The sequence below is a fragment of the Corvus hawaiiensis genome, chromosome 1 (genome assembly GCF_020740725.1).
Source record: "Corvus hawaiiensis isolate bCorHaw1 chromosome 1, bCorHaw1.pri.cur, whole genome shotgun sequence".
NCBI lineage: Eukaryota > Metazoa > Chordata > Aves > Passeriformes > Corvidae > Corvus > Corvus hawaiiensis.
Window position 1 is genome coordinate 97,841,641 of NC_063213.1, and position 14,909 is coordinate 97,856,549.

General features: G+C 70.1%; 2 protein-coding genes across 3 annotated transcripts; one reads left to right on the forward strand and one right to left on the reverse strand.

Annotated features, from left to right (window-relative positions):
* Nucleotides 1–950: 950 nt before the first annotated feature.
* On the reverse strand, nt 951–9,643 carry PPP1R9B (protein phosphatase 1 regulatory subunit 9B). The gene is given in 12 exon segments (XM_048319695.1): nt 951–2,081; nt 3,455–3,551; nt 4,168–4,397; nt 4,600–4,653; nt 4,735–4,887; nt 4,971–5,106; nt 5,377–5,481; nt 5,592–5,617; nt 5,619–5,713; nt 5,805–5,937; nt 7,944–8,520; nt 8,522–9,643. Coding segments are annotated over 12 exon segments (2,373 nt in total). The 5' UTR covers nt 9,235–9,643; the 3' UTR covers nt 951–2,027.
* A 1,187-nt stretch (nt 9,644–10,830) lies between these two features.
* SGCA (sarcoglycan alpha) lies at nt 10,831–14,729 on the forward strand. 2 transcript variants are annotated; one of them, XM_048319878.1, is made up of 9 exons: nt 10,831–11,283; nt 11,821–11,970; nt 12,289–12,428; nt 12,506–12,578; nt 12,662–12,860; nt 13,031–13,193; nt 13,260–13,465; nt 13,620–13,646; nt 14,360–14,729. In XM_048319878.1, the coding sequence occupies exons 1-9, from the start codon at nt 11,244–11,246 to the stop codon at nt 14,541–14,543; spliced, it is 1,182 nt and encodes a 393-aa protein (XP_048175835.1). In that variant the 5' UTR covers nt 10,831–11,243; the 3' UTR covers nt 14,544–14,729. The 2 variants fall into 2 exon arrangements, with proteins under 2 accessions (XP_048175835.1, XP_048175845.1); XM_048319888.1 differs by lacking the exon at nt 10,831–11,283 and having other exon boundaries at nt 11,887–11,970; nt 12,228–12,428.
* Nucleotides 14,730–14,909: the final 180 nt, after the last annotated feature.

Below are 14,909 nucleotides of genomic sequence, written 5' to 3' on the forward strand. Positions count from 1 at the left end.
ACCGAGGGACAGCGAACACACGCGGGGGTGCTGAACGGACAGCGCCGGGGGGCACCGAGGGTACGGGGACACCGGGCACGGAGGGACACGCGGGGGGTGCTGAAGGGACAGCGACCGGCGGGACACGGGCACGCCGGGCACCGGCACACCGGGGACACCCGCCCGTCACCGCGGCCCCACCCTGCCCAGTGCCCACCAGCCCAGCGGCTCCTCCCAGTGCCCCCCCAGCCCTGCCCATTTCCGCCAGTGCCCTCCAGCCCTTCCCAACCCTCCCAGCCCACCCAGTGTCCCCCATCCTGCCCACTTCTCCCCACGACCCCAAATCGCTCCCAGCCCTCCCTATTCCCCCCATCCTCCCCAGTCCCCCCCGTGCTCCCCCAGTCCTCTCCATCCTGGCCAATCCTCCCCAGTGCCCCCCATCCTCCGTACCCCCATCCTCCCCAGTGCCCCCCATCCTCCCCAGTGCCCCCCAGCCTCCCCAGTACCCCCATCCTCCCCAGTGCCCCCCATCCTCCCCAGTGCCCCCCAGCCTCCCCAGTACCCCCATCCTCCCCAGTGCCCCCCATCCTCCCCAGTGCCCCCCACACCTCTCGCCGTGACCCCAAATGATTCCCAGTCCTCCCTATTCCCCCCCCCGACCCTTCCCAGTGCCCCCCGGCCCATCCGCCGGCAGAAGGAGGCGGGGGGGGGGGAGGCCGAGGCCGCGTTTATGGGGCGGGGGGGCCGCGTTCGTGGGGCGGGGGCGCGGCGGGCGCTGCAGAGCGGGCGCGGTGCATACATAGGTACATTATATATAGTATATACACCCACAGGTACACGTGTGAGATTAAATAACCCCGGCCCCCCCCGGGGCCCGCGCTCCCCGGACCCCCCCTTAAATATCCCCCTCCCCCCTCCCCGAGTGGCTCCAATCCAGTCGGACCCCCCAGCCCCGCGCCCCCGCCCCCCGCCCCGCGCGACCCCCCCGCCTCCCCTTCCCAGTATAACCAGCTCTGGCTCCCAGTTGCCCCCACATCCAGTTACTGTCGGAGACTCGGGGGCGGGGGGGGCAAAATAGAAATGAAAAATAAAGGGGTTCCCCCCGGGCCGAGAGGGCGGGACCCCCCCGGGCCGGCTGGGGGTGGCCGGAGGTGGGGGGGGGGGGGGGGGTGTCCCAGCCCCAGAGAAATGCTGTGATTTTGGGGGGGGGGGGGTATTTACAGGTGGGGGGGTGGGAGCATCGCCCCCACCCCAGAGGGGACCCCGCGTGTCCCCCCCCGCCCAGGGAAGGCGAAAGCCCCGGGCTCAGGGGGGGCAGTGGGAGGCGGGGGGGCACCGGGGTGTCCCCACAGAGGGGTGCCGGGCAGCCCCCCATTCCCGGGGGGGGGCAGTGGGGCTGGTGCCCCCCCGTCCCGCTGCGGGGGTTGGCAAAGGCTCAGGGGCCCCCCTGCCCGGCGACGGTGGCACTGAGGGGGAGGGGGGGACAGTCGGGGTCCCCCCCCCATGGCGATGGTCGCGGGAGGATCACCACGATGTGGGGCTGGGGGCGAGTCTGTGGGGGGGCAAAGGCCACCGGGCCCCCCCGGCCGCGCTCCAGTGTGTCCCAAGAGGAGCTGGGTCTGGGGGGGCTCCCAGTGTCCCCCCCTCCGCTCCCCAGTATGGCTCACATTTGGGGTGGGGGGGACATTGTCCTGTGTGTCCCCCCCAGCGTCCAACCAGGTGCCAGCTGTGTCCGGGGCCGGGGGGGTCACGTCGGGGGGAGGGGGAGGCCTGGGGGGGGCCGCGCCCCCCCCGCGGGTCCATCACGTCACCACGAGACTCACACTGGACACAGACACGAACGCGGGGTGTCCCCCCCGGACCCCCCCTCCGCGAGCCCCCCCGCTGTCTGTGCCCCCATGGGGGGAGTGGGGGGCACCAGGAGGCCTTGGCAGGGTCTCGCCCCCTCCCCGCTGGGGGAGGGCTGGGGAAGGGGAGGGGGCAGGGCCGGGGGGGGGTGGGGGAAGAGGGGCCCCCCCAGCCCGGAATCGCTGCGGTTTGAGGGTGGTTTAGGTCGGGTTGGAATTTTTCAAAGTCTGCAGCTTGGCCTCCAGTTCGGAGATCTGAAAAACAGCAAAGGGGACAGGTCTCAGCGGGGGGGGCCGGGGGGGACACACCGGGGCGGGGGGGGGGACACGGGGACACGGGTGGGAACGTGAGATGGACCAGGGGACACGGGGTGAGGACACAGCGATGGGGACACGGAGATGGGGGGACAGGACGGGGGGGACAGACGGGACAAGGGGGGCAGGACATGGGGGAGACCGGGGGGTGGCACAGGGGGGACAGGAGGGACAGACGGGACACGGGGGGCTGGGAACACAGGGACGGGGCACAGAGACGGGGGTGGGGGACAGGGGTGACTGAGGGACACGTGGGGGGCACACAGGGGACACAGGGGTGACCGCGGGGGCACAGGGGGCACACAGGGGTCAGTGGGGGGCACACAGGGGACACAGGGGTGACTGGGGGGGGCACACGGGGGGCACAGCGGTGACTGCGGGGCACAGGGGGCACACAGGGGTGACTGGGGGGGCACACAGGGGACACAGGGGTGACTGTGGGGCACAGGGGGGACACAGGGGTGACTGGGACACAGGGGTGACTGGGGGGGCACACAGGGGACACAGGGGTGACTGGGGGGCACACAGGGGGGCACAGGGATGGGCTGGGATGGGGAGGGGGCTGCAGGCAGGTGCTGGGTGAGTCTCTGTGGGATGCCAGGGGACATTTTGGGGGTGATGGAGGTGGCTGTATGGGGGGGCTCTGCTGGGTGTTGGGGACCTCCCCGCTGTGCCCTGGTGCCCCCCGGCCGGGCAGGGCCGGCCCCTCCCCTGTGACCCCCTGGGTGGGATCCTTTGGGATCCGGTGACCCCGGGGGACCCGCTCTGCCCCCGCACGGCCCCGGCCCCACGCTGGGGCTGGCGCGGAATCCTGGGGCCCGTTGGGGGATCCAGCATGACCAGCATGGGATCCCGACGGGAGCGCGCCGGACCCCGCCTGGCGCCGGTCACCGGGATCCCCGCGGATCCCCCGCGCGCGGCCGGGATCCGCTGCCCCGGGAGATTTTCTCGCTCCGTTAGGGGATGTCAGGCCCCACAGCAGGACCCCGGGCGGATCCACTGCAATCCAGAGCGGGATCCAGGGCCGGGAGAAGGCTTGGGGTGCCCGAGCAGATCCCGAGCAGATCCCGGGCGATCCGGCGGCGGGAGCAGGGTCCGGTGGGAGCAGATCTCCCACGATCCGGCGTGGGATCCGCGGCTCAGTCCGGAGGGAGCCAGTGCCACGCACAGCTCCGGGGTCCGGCGGCCGAGCAGATCCCCGGGGTCCATCGCTGGCGCGGCGGGAGCGGCGGGGCGGGGCCGGGCCGGGCCGGGCAGGGCCGGGCCGGGCGGGGGGCTCAGGGACATCCCGCGTCCCGGCGCCCCGTGCCCACCTTCTCCTGCAGCTTCTCCATCTCCTCCTTGTGCGCCAGCTCCGACTCCTCCAGCACCCGCCGCTGCGCCGTCTCCTTCTTCAGGAACTCGATCTCCCTGTGGGGACCCGCAGGGGTGGCTGCACGTCCCCGCGGCCAGGGGACATCCCGGGGACCCCGGGGCTGGGTGTCAGGGCAGGAGCCCGCTCGGCGGGGCTCTCCCAGAGAACGGGCCGTGCCCAGGAAGGAGCTGGTGCCCCGCGGATCACGGAACCAGGGAATGGTTTGGGTTGGAAGGAGCTTAAAGCTCCTTCCCTGTCCCAGGGTGCTCCAGGCCCCGTCCGACCTGGCCTTGATGGATCCAGGTCAAGGGGGAGGTGATGGTCCCTGCCCAGGGGAAGGTCCCTGCCGATGGGCAGAGGGTGCCCAGAAGGGTTTGGTGCCCCAGGGACAGGTCTGAGTCCAGGGGAAAGTCCCTTCCCAAGACGGAGCCGGCTCCCCAGGGATGAGCCCACACCCAGGGAAGGTCCAGGGCCAAGGCCAGAGGGTGTCCAGGCTGGATTTGGCACTGCAGGGATGTGTCCCTGCCCAAAGGAGGGTCCGTGCCCAGGAACAGAGGGGTCAGAGCCCCTCAAAGGGTTCCACACCACAGGGACAGGGACAGGGGCTGCCCGGGGGATGGGACACCCTGGGGACAGGTCCCTTCCCGAGGGGACACCGGGAGCTGCCCTCACTTCTGCTGGTACTCCTTGATGAGCCGCTTGGCCTTGCTGTACTTGCGCTCCAGGGTCTGGTACTGGGCCTGGGTCTCCTTGAGGTGCTCGTCCACGGCCTGGCACAGGTTCTGCGCCTCCATCCAGTAGCCCTCGAGCTTCTCCATGCGCTCCTTGTTCTCCTCCACGCTCTGCTCCAGCTGGGCCTTCTCGGCCCTCCAGCGTGCCTTCTCCTGCTCCAGGCACTGCAGCTGGGGACAGGGGTGTCACCACGGGGTGTGGCACAGACAGGGAACAGGGATGGGATATGGCATGGCACAGCATGGCACAGCCAGGTGACAGGCAGGAGGGCGTGGAATGGCCCGTGCAGGGCAGCTGGAGAAGGACATTCGGGGTGCCAGGGCAGCTGTCAGGGTGTCCCCCCACCCCCAGGCAGCCGGGACCCACCCTCACCTTCCTCTTGAGCTGCTGGATCTCAGCCTCGGTCACGGCGTGTTTGATCTGGAGCTGTGGGAGAGCCAGGGTGGGCACGGGGTGGGCACAGCCCCCCGGGCGGGCACCCCCTGCCCTCCCCCAGCCCCTCCTCACCTCCTTGAACTTGTGCACCAGCTTCTCGGGGTCCATCTCCACGGGGGACAGCGTGTCCTCGTTCTCGGCCAGCTCAAACACCTCGATGGCCATCTCCCCGCTGGGGAACATGGGGCTCATCTCCTCCTCCTCGTCCGTGGCGTATTCCCCAGTCTGCGGCGGGCACGGGGCGGGGTTGGCACCTGCGGGTGCTGCCCCAGCCCCGTGTCCCCTCCCGGCTGGCGCTGTCCCCTCACCTCCTCGTCGTCCTCGGTGTACTGGGTGTAGCGCTGCTCCATCATCTCCCGCTGCCACCGCTCCTGCTCCAGCGTCTGCTGGATCAGCTGCGCCACCTCGCTCTGCTCGCCCGGCTTCTCCCGCCCGATCAGGAACCTGGGGGGCACCGCGGGTCAGGGGGCACGGGGGGCACCCAGGAGGCACAGCCAGGGGACGTGCCTGCAGTGCTCCCGGCAGCGGTGGGTTTAGGGGGTGCTGCGGGGGCTGGGGATGAGTTGGGGGCACTTTGGGGAGCACCAGGGTGGCACTTTGGGGCGAGATGGGGGGCTCTGGGGACAGGCTGTGGGGCAGGGATCCCCAGGGGGCTCAGCACGGACTGGGGGTGTCTCGGGGCTCCCCAAATTCCGCCCAAGCTCCGGCTCGTACCGGACGCGGCCCTTGGTGTTCCTGAGCACGGAGGCAGCGAAGCTCTGCGTGACCCCCACCAGGCTGGTGCCATCCACCTCCACGATCAGGTCGTTCACCTGGATCCTGGGGACAAGGACACCGTCACGGCCCCTCACCAGCTCCGGGGCACACCTGGAGCCCCTGGCAGCTCCCAGGCCAGCCCCAGCCACACCGGAGGCTGCTCCCGGCCGTACCTGCCATCCCGGTGGGCTGCCCCCCCCTTCCGTCACCGTCTTGACGAAGATTCCCAGCTTCTCCAGGCCCATGTCGGCCCCTGCGCCCATCCCGATGATGCTGATCCCGAGCCCTTCGGAGTCTGCGGGGACGCAGAGCCGTGTCCTGGCGGGGTGGCACCTCCAGGGTGATGCCCCGCAGGGCTCCAGGGGTGGTTTGGGGGCAGGACCCACCTTTCTCCAGCTCCACGGGGAAGAGGTCGAGCCTCTCCACGCGCTTCTCCAGCTCGTACTCGGCCGAGGCCGCCATGGGATCCACGTCCTCATTGCGGCGGTCGTAATCCTCGTTGGAGTAAGTGCTGAACACCTGGGGGATGAGGGAGGGCTCAGCCAGGGGCAAACCCCACAGGAACCCCCCGGGAATGCTGGGCTGGGACTGAGCCCACGAGACACCGGAGAATCCCCATCCCAAATCATGGAACATGGAGCGAGGGGGAGATGGGGGAGGACAAAGGGGTTGAGGATGGTTCTGGGAGAGGGCACGGTGCCTGGAAGGAAGGAAGGAAGGAAGGAAGGAAGGAAGGAAGGAAGGAAGGAAGGAAGGAAGGATAAAGAGAAAGATGGGGCACCTCAAATCCCTGGGGATGCTGACCCCCGTTGTGGGGCACCCCTAAACCCTCCCTGGCCGAGCTGGGATGTGCCACCAGGCCGCTGTCCCCAGGCTGGTGCCACGTCCCTCTCCCTGGGGGCTGCCGGGGAGGGGCTGGCTGGGCCTGGCAGATGTCCCTGGAGGGGCCCCGGCCCCGCAGTGCCGCCGGAGCGAGTGGATTAGGGATAACACACGGGGATAAAGCCTGGCCACAAAGGGTATTAGGGATGAGTGTCAGGGGACAAAGCCCAGTGACACCCACGGACGGGCAGGACCCACCCGAGTGGCACCCAGGGGTGACAGGGAGGAGCAGGGCGGGGGGACACACCAATGTCCCCCTGTCCACAAGAAGTCCCTGGGGGGCTGTGGGGTTCCCTACTCATCCTGCTGTGCCCCCCACCCTGTCCCCATGTCCTGGGGGATTTGGGATGTGTGGGGGGCCTGGAGTGGGTTCCAGGGGAAGGGGCTGGGCTGTGTCCTCAGTGCTGGGCTGGGCGGGGGTCCCCAATGTCCCCACTCCCCCAGCGGGTTTGGGGGGCTCAGCATCACCCGGGCAGGGGTCTGGGGTGCTCGGACACCTGGGTGCCCACCCCACCCACCCCCTCTGGTGGCCCCTCTCCCCCATGCTGAAAGGCTTTGGGGTGAGCAGAGCACCCCAAAAAACCCATCCATAGGGTGAGCAGAGCACCCTAAAAACCCCTCCACGGCCAGGGCACCTTTCCCAGGGCCGGGCTGGCCGGATCCCACGGGACCACGGCTCCCCCCGGGGCGCAGCCCCCCAGCACACGGCCACCACTGTCCCCCGGCCGGGCCACGGCGGTGGCTGTCCCCCGTCCCAGGTGGGGCCACCCACCCGCTCTGACTCAGAGCCAGAATATAGGCCGGGCTCTAAAAATAACCCGGCCCCGGCACAAAGCAACCGCTGCTCCTGCGGTCGGGGGGATCCGAGCGGGAGGGAACACCCCAAAATAGCTGCACGGCCCCTTTATCCCCCCCCTCCCATCCCGGGTGCAGACCCCGAACCCCGCAGGATCCCTGCCGGGAGCGGGGGGTGCTGCCGCCCACCCGGCCACGCTGCCGAGGCACTTCCCCTTCCTTCCTCCCCTTCCTCCCCTTCCTCCTCTGCCTCCACTTCCCGAAACCGTCCTGGGCACCGCGTTGGGCACGCGGGGGGGGCACATCGCCCCCATCGCCACCTTGTCCCCAGGGACCCCCGGGCTGGGAGGAGCCCCGGGCCCGAGGGATGCCCAGGACCGAGGGTGGCCCAGCCCCGGCCCCCAGCACCTCACACCGGGGTATTTCGGGCATTCCCACCCAAAATATCGAGCGGTTTTGGCCCGGCCTGGGCACCGCAGGGGGCTGGCAGCGTGTGCTGTGTCTGGCCCACCCCAGAGGGTCCCGGTGCCACCTGTCCCCATCACATCGGCCCTGGGGGTCCCTCATTTAGGGGGGACCCCCCCATGCCCAGGCATGGCCCTTCATCAACCAGCTCATCAAACAGGCCCAGGCCCTGCTTCCCCCAGCACAGGGACAGGGACAGGGACAGGCAGGATTCCATGTCCCAGGGGGATGGGGACACAGAGCCCCAGCCCCCTTTTCTGTCCCCGCCAAAGGGGTGATTTTGTGGGATCACATGCCCCAGTCTGAGCTGCTCCTCACCCTGGTACCCCTCACCCAGGTGCCCTCCCTCCCTCCCCAGCCGCCCCATGCCCCGCCAGGCTCACCTGGATGGGGGCCGTGCTGAACTGGATCTTGCGGTTGGGGACGGGCTCCTCTTCCTCGGACAGCCCCGGGATCTCTACACAGCCCGACTCAGGCTCGTACAGCCCTTCGGCCTCGTCCTCCTCCTCCAGCCCGCTGCCCCCCGAGTCCTCCCCGAGCCCGCTGTAGGCACTTATGTCCACCAGGTCCGCCTCGGAGAAGTCCTCCTTCTTGGCCTCCTCGGAGCCATCGCCCTCCTCCGCCCGCTCGCCCTTGACGCCCTCCTCGCCCGCGGCCACCCCCGAGACCCCGTCCAGCCGGGGGGCTGCGGCCGCCGGACCCTCGTCCCCTTTGGCCGGCTGGGGCGCAGGCACCGCTTCACCCGCCACCGCCGCCTCCTCCTCCTCTTCGTCCTCCTCGCCCTCTCCGCTCTCCTCCACCTCCACGGGCTTGATCTTGCAGACCTCCTGCACCCTCGGCGCGGCCGCCGCCTCCTTCTCCGCGGGCCGCCCGCTCTTCCCCGCCGCCTTCTCCTCGTCCGGTGGCCGGGCACGGGCCGGAGTGGTGTGGCCATCGCCCGGGCGTGCGGCCCTCGGTGCCAGGAGCGAAGACCCTCTGCCGCTTGGCCACCACCTTGGCGTTGAGCGGCACGGCCGCCCTGCCCTGCGCCTTGTGCAGGTTGTTCCTCAGGTCGGCCTTCTCGAAGACGGCGCTGAGCTGGCTCACGGTGGGTGACACGGCATCGGCGTCCAGCTTGTCCAGGGACTCGGTGCTGCCATTGAACCTCACCACCACGTCCAGCTTGCGGTCTTGGAAGCCGGCGCGTTCCTTGCGCAGCAGCAGCTTGGTGGTGGTGGCCTTCTCCTGCGGGCTCCTCTCGAAGATCTTGCGGGTCTCCTGCAGCTTGGAGAAGGGTTTGTCAGGCTTGGAGTCGAAGCGGCTGACGCGCTCCGAGACGCTGGTGCCCAGCTTGAGGAGGCTGCCCTGGTCCACGGCGTCGCCGAGGCTGCCGGCGCGGGGCAGGGACAGGCGCACCGGCTTCTCCTTGGCCTTGGCCAGGTCGCAGGCGCCCTCGGGGCCGGGCGCCGTCCCCATCTGCAGGAACATGTTCTTGATCCGATGCACGTTGGAGCCATACTTCTTCCCGCGGCTCTTCTTGCCGTCCTCGCCATCGGCCTCCTTTGTGGGCGCCAGGGCCTGGATGGTGGCCTCGTAGGCGTTCCGGTGCGGGGACGCGCTGCGCAGCCCCCCGGCCCCCGCCGCGCCCCCGGCCGAGGGGGACCCCCCGGCCCCGCCGGCCTCGGTCCTCAGCATGGTCCCGGCGCCCGCATCGCTCGCCGCCACCGCCGCCGCTGCCCCCGGCCCCGCTACAGCGCCATGGGCGGGGGGCTGTGCCGGGGGGCTGTGCCGGGGGGCAGCGCTGCCCCGGCCCGGTCAGGCCATGGCCATCCCGCGGGCCCCTCCGCCGCGGCGCTTCTTCCTTCCTGCCTTCCTTCCTTCCTCCCTCCTCCTCCTCCTCTTCCCCTTTCTGCGCGCCGGTGATGGAGCCGCCGCCGCCGCCGCGCTCTGCCCGCCCCGCTGCCCGCAGAGCCCTCTGGGTCTGAGCAGCGCTCGCTCTTCCTCTTCCTCAGCCGCGCTTCGGCCTCAGCGCCGCCGCCGCCGCCGCAGCCCGGCCATGGGGACCCCCGCGTGTCCCCTGCGGTCCCCTCCCCACGCCCGCACCGGGGTCCCCTCCCTGCGGCGGGGCCCCCCCGGCAGCCGCGCTGTGCAGTGTGGGGCCCCCCCGCCGGCTCGGCCGCTGGTGCCACCCCCCAGCTCTGTCCCCGTGTGTCCCCCGTTCTGTCCCCGTGTGTCCCCCCCCAGTTCTGGCCCCACGTCCCCCTCCAGCTCTTGTCCCCATGTCCCCGTCCCCAGATCTGTCCCCCTGTGTTCTCCCAGCTCTGTTCCCGTGGCCCCCCGAGCTCTGTCCCCATCTCCACCCCCCCCCCCCCCCAACAGTTCTGTCCCCATCTCTCTCCCAGCTCTGTCTCCGTGTTCCCTTTTTTCCCCCGGGTTTGTACCCACCCCCCTGGATCTGTCCCTACATCCGCCCCATCCTGTCCCCACATCATCCCCCATCCTTCCCTCATATCCCCCCGAATTTGTACCCGTGTCCCCCCATCCTGTCCCCGTGTCCCCCCATCCTGTCCCCATGTCACCCCCAAGTTTGGACCCACATCCCTCCACGTTATCCCCGTGGCCCCCCACTTTGTACCCACGTCCCCCCCATCCTGTCCCTGTGCCCTTTCCGGGTCTGTCCCCGTGTTCCCCCCCGCTCCTGTCCCTGTGTCCCCTCAGTTTTATCCACATGTCCCCTGCTCCCCCTCCCCGGGACCGCCCCACACCCAAAGCCCCCCAAACTCCGGGTGTCCCGCGGTGTCCCCACAGGACCCCATTTACGCCCTGTCCCCTCAATCCCTCCCGGGGGTGCAGCACATCCCCTGCCACTGCCACTGCCGCTGCGTGGTGGCGGGAGGGGACACTGCGACAGGGGGGGCCCGGAGGGGGGGGTACGGTGCTGCTCCCCGCTTTCTGCACGGCCGGGGGATATTTTGGGGATATTTTGGGGGGTTATTTGGGGTTTTTTTGTCTTCCCTCTGGGTGCCTGAGGGTGAGGGGGGCAGACCCGCCCCCCGTGGCCGTGTTGGGGGCCCCTGCTGTGCCGGGGGGGGGGGGCAGGGTGGGGACACCCCTGTCCCCAGTGTGGGGAGCGCACGGGCAGCAGGACCCTGCGGCTGGGTGCGATTGTCCCCTCCCCGTGTCACCCAAGGCATCTCCCGGCCCTTTGTGCGTGACGAGGCGTGACGCGACACGGGGGGCGGCCCCCCACGACCACCCCCTCCCCTCCCCTTCCCCTTCCGCCGCTGCCATCGCCCCCCCGGCAGGGCCCCGTCGCTGCCACCCCCCTCTGTCCCAGCGCCCTCCCCTCGTGTCACTGTCCCCACGCAGCGCCGTGGCCGCCCCCGGCTGTGCACACGCGTGTTCCCGTCCCGCTGGTGGCCATGCCGGGGGGGGCCTCAGCTGTCCCCAGGTGTCCCCAAGCGTGCCCCCACTGCCTCCCCGCTACCCCTGAGTGGGGGCACTGGGACAAGCCCACCCTGGGACACCTCGGGACCCCTCCGGGGGACACGGGAGCCCCTCGGCAGCCCCGGAGCTCGGTGCCTCGGTGACAGGAGGTGGCGGTGGAGGGGTGTCCCCTGTGGGACTCCCCCGAGGGCCCCCCCAGCCCGGGCGGCCCCGCTGCCGCCGTCAGTCAGCGCTGGCCCCATTCCCGGCCCCGGAACATGGAGGGCCCCGAGCTGCTCCGGCTCTGGGTGCTGGCAGGCGAGTGACAGCCCTGTCACCCCCCGGGGGACACGGCCCGGCCTGGGGGACCCCCAGCAGGGAGGGGAGGGGGGACCCCGGAGTCGGGTGGGCACAGGGGGTGCAGGTGGGAGAGGGTGGGGGGGGGGGACGGGGCTGGGACGTGACGGAGCTAAAAAAAGCTACCGTGTCCCGGGTGCCAGCGCGGTTTGGGACAGGGTGGGGGACAATGAGTGGGACTTCCGTGTGACGGCCAGGGCGAGGGAAGGTGCTGGGCCCATCCTGTCCTTGTCCCCATCCTGTGTCTGTCCCCAGGCCTGGCCTGGTCTCATCCCTGTTCCCATTCCAGTCCTGTCCCTGTCCCCATCCCCTCCTAAACATGTCCTCCCCATCTGCCTGGGGACACCTGGCACTGCAGGGACACGTTCCTGCCCCTCTGGGTGTCCTGGGGGTCTGTGGGCACCTGTGGCTCATCCCGGGGTCTCTGGGCACTGGGGAAACTGAGGCAGGGAGGGGCCGTGGTCCCAGCCCCGGCTCCAGCCCCGTGTGTGGCCACAGCCCTGGCCCTGGGGGGGTCCCAAGCCACTGTCCTCGACCACCACGTCCTCCCCGACCTCCGCCTCTCCGCTGAGACCGGAGCCATCTTCGTGCACGAGCTGGAGAGGGAGCTGTTCCTGGAGGCCTTCCCAGGGAGCGAGGATGATGATGGTGAGGGCCAGGGTGGGGGCCTGGGGATACTAAACAGGGGCACTGGCCAATGGTCCCCACCAGGATCACCCCAGCTGGCCTGTCCATCCGTCTGTCCATCCATCCCTCCATCCATCCATCCCCCCCCCCCCCCCCACCCTCCACCCATTTGGGGTCCCCCCAGCACTGCCCATGAGGGGTCCCCTCCCTTTGGGGTCACAGCTCTAAAACAGGAGCAGCACCCCCAGGGACGATCCCCATTCCCTTGTGGGGACCAGCTGGACGGGGCTGGGCTTTCTGGGCGGGGTGTCCGTCCCCACCCCCCTCGTGTCCCCGCAGCCCCTGTGACCTTCCGAGCCCACCTGTGGGACCACCCGGACCTGCCGCGGTGGCTGCGCTTCGCCCAGCGGGACCCCGGCCAGCCCGGCTTCCTGTACGGCTGCCCCCTGGCCCCCGAGCTGGGCACCCACAGCATCCAGGTACGGCCGCCCCGCAGCCTTTGGGGTGACCCAGGAGCAGGGGTGGCCCACCCCAGGTGTCTCCGCTGTCCCTGCAGGTGCTGGCCTACAACCGTCACACCTTCGCCACCGTGTCCCAGCGCCTCCTCATCAGTGTCACCCCCGCCCCAGGTACGGCCTGAGCGCCCCGAACCAGCCAGGATTCCCCCGGGACGGCCGCGGGATGTCCCCACGGGTGCCACCTGTCCCCGCAGGTGGGGACGCCCCGTTCCAGGCCGAGTTCCTGGTGGGGAACAGGAACGTGGAGGAGCTGCTGCCGGAGGCGGCGCGGGAGATGTTCCTGCAGGCCTCGGCCGGGGTCTGGGAGCGCGGGGACCTGCACATCATCAACGTCACCTCTGCCCTGGACCGCGGCGGCCGCGTCCCGCTGCCCATCGAGGGGCGCCGGGAGGGGTACGGGCAGGGCTGGGGGGCTGGGGGTGGTCCCGGGCCCACCCTCGGCCTCCCTGCGGGGGTTCTGGGGTCACCTCCAGCCCCTGCCCACCAACGTCAAGCGTGGAGGCGAAGGTGGTTCCTGTGGGGTCTTCTCACCGTGGCTGGGTTTTGGGGTCACCTCCCCGCAGGGCGTACGTCCAGGTGGGCTCCCACAGCCCCTTCTCGCCGTGCCTGGCGTCGGCCGTGTCCCCGCAGAGCCGCTCCCGCTGTCACCGGGGCCAGCGTCCCCTCGCCTCCTGCTACGACACCTTCGCCCCCCACTTCTCCATCCGCTGGTGCAACCTCACCCTGGTGAGACCCCCGTGGCCCCCACGCCCCGACCCCCCCAGCCCCTCCTAAACCCCCCCTCCCCTGCAGCTGCAGGTCTGGCCCAGCCCCACGACGCCGGGGCCGCTGTGGGGGTCCGGGGTGCTGGAGGACGGGGGGGGTTTCGAGCCCCCCACCGAGGTTGTCCCCCGGGAGCTGCTGCCCGGGTTCCTGGTGACGCTGCTGGTGCCGCTGGCGGTGGCCGCGCTGCTCTGCCTGCTCCTGGGCCACCTCATGTGCTGCCGCAGGGAGGGAGTGTGAGTCGGGGGGTCCCCCCAGCCTGCCAGGGCACGGAGACCCCGGGCTGGGTGTCCCTTCCCCGGGCCTTGTGACCCCGGGACAAGCCGGGGGTGGTGAGAGCCCTTCCCACCGTAATTATGGGTTTTTTTCCCTTTTTGCTCTGTTTTGTAGGGAAAAACGGGACTTGCAGACATCTGAGTAAGTCCTGGTTGAGCTGTGGGGGTGCTGGGGGGCTGCTTTGGGGGGGCTGCTTTGGGGGGGCTGCTTTGGGGGGCTGCTTGGGGGGCTGTGTTATGGCCGAGCGTGGGGACAGGGATGGGCAGGAAAAGGGGACGGGGAGCAATCGGCTCGTTGGGGCTGTCACGGAGCCTAAAGGTCCCCCCACCCCAAAGGGGTCCCCCCAGCCCCCTCCTGCCCTCCCCAGCCCTCGGTGTCCCCCGAACCCCCCTCAGACACGGGGTGGCGCACAAGGAGCTGCTTCACTTCTGTGACAGCCTCTGAGGGACCCAACAGCAGCGGGGAGACCCCGGGGATGGGGGGAGACACCGAGGGCGGGGGAAGACCCCAAAGATGAGGAGCAGACCCCAATAACGACACACAGACCCCAGTGATGGAGTTCAGGCCTCACTTTTGGGGCTCAGACCCCAATGAAGGGTGGGAGGACCCCTTTGATGGGTGGGCAGACCCCAATAACGGGGTGCAGACCCCAATAACGGCATTCCGACCCGACTGAAGGGTAAGCAGACCCCAATGATGGGGAGCAGGCCCCGGTGATGGGGTGCAGACCCTGATTTTGGGGTGAAGATCCCAGTTTTGGGGCGCAAACCCAAACGGTGGCTCTGCTGACCCCACCAACGGGACACGAACCCCAGTAAGGGGCCCCTAAGGGCGCGTCCCCCCTGCTCCCGCAGCATCCAGCTGGTCCATCACAGCTCCATCCACGGGGACACGCGCGAGCTGCGCCTCATGGCCGGGAGCCGGGACGTGCCCCGGCCCCTGTCCACCCTGCCCATGTTCAATGTCCGCACGGGCCAGCGCATCAACCCCATGCCCGGCCCCCGCGACGGGGCCCGCGTCCCGCTGCTGCCGCAGTGAGGGGACCCCCGGGGCGCGGGGACAGCCCCAGCGCTGGGAAAGGGGTGTCCGGGTGGCTTTGGGGGGGACAAAGCCCCGGCAGCGCCAGGAGGAGTTGCCCGCCCGGCTGGGCTCTGCCCAGAGGATTTGGGCTATCCTTGCTTTGGGGTGAATTTTGGTGAATAAATTGACTCTTTAGGGATGAAATGAGGCTTTGCTGCTTTATTTACGGGGTGGGGATTGGGGTGCTCAGCCACGACCCCCTATCAACGATATCAAACCCCCGTAAGGGCTGGGATGACTCCGAGTGGCCCCCCCAGCCCTGTGGGGGAACAGGGGAGCGGGATGGGGCCGGGGATTGGGACAAAGGGGGGGGCACACTCCCAG

Bases quoted from the DNA above. Each gene is read 5' to 3' on its own strand.
- SGCA (XM_048319878.1), top strand. From the start codon at position 11,244: ATGGAGGGCCCCGAGCTGCTCCGGCTCTGGGTGCTGGCAG. The intron at 13,194-13,259 runs GTGAGACCCCCG...CCTCCCCTGCAG, and splicing joins GCTGGTGCAACCTCACCCTG to CTGCAGGTCTGGCCCAGCCC. The intron at 13,647-14,359 runs GTAAGTCCTGGT...CTGCTCCCGCAG, and splicing joins CGGGACTTGCAGACATCTGA to CATCCAGCTGGTCCATCACA.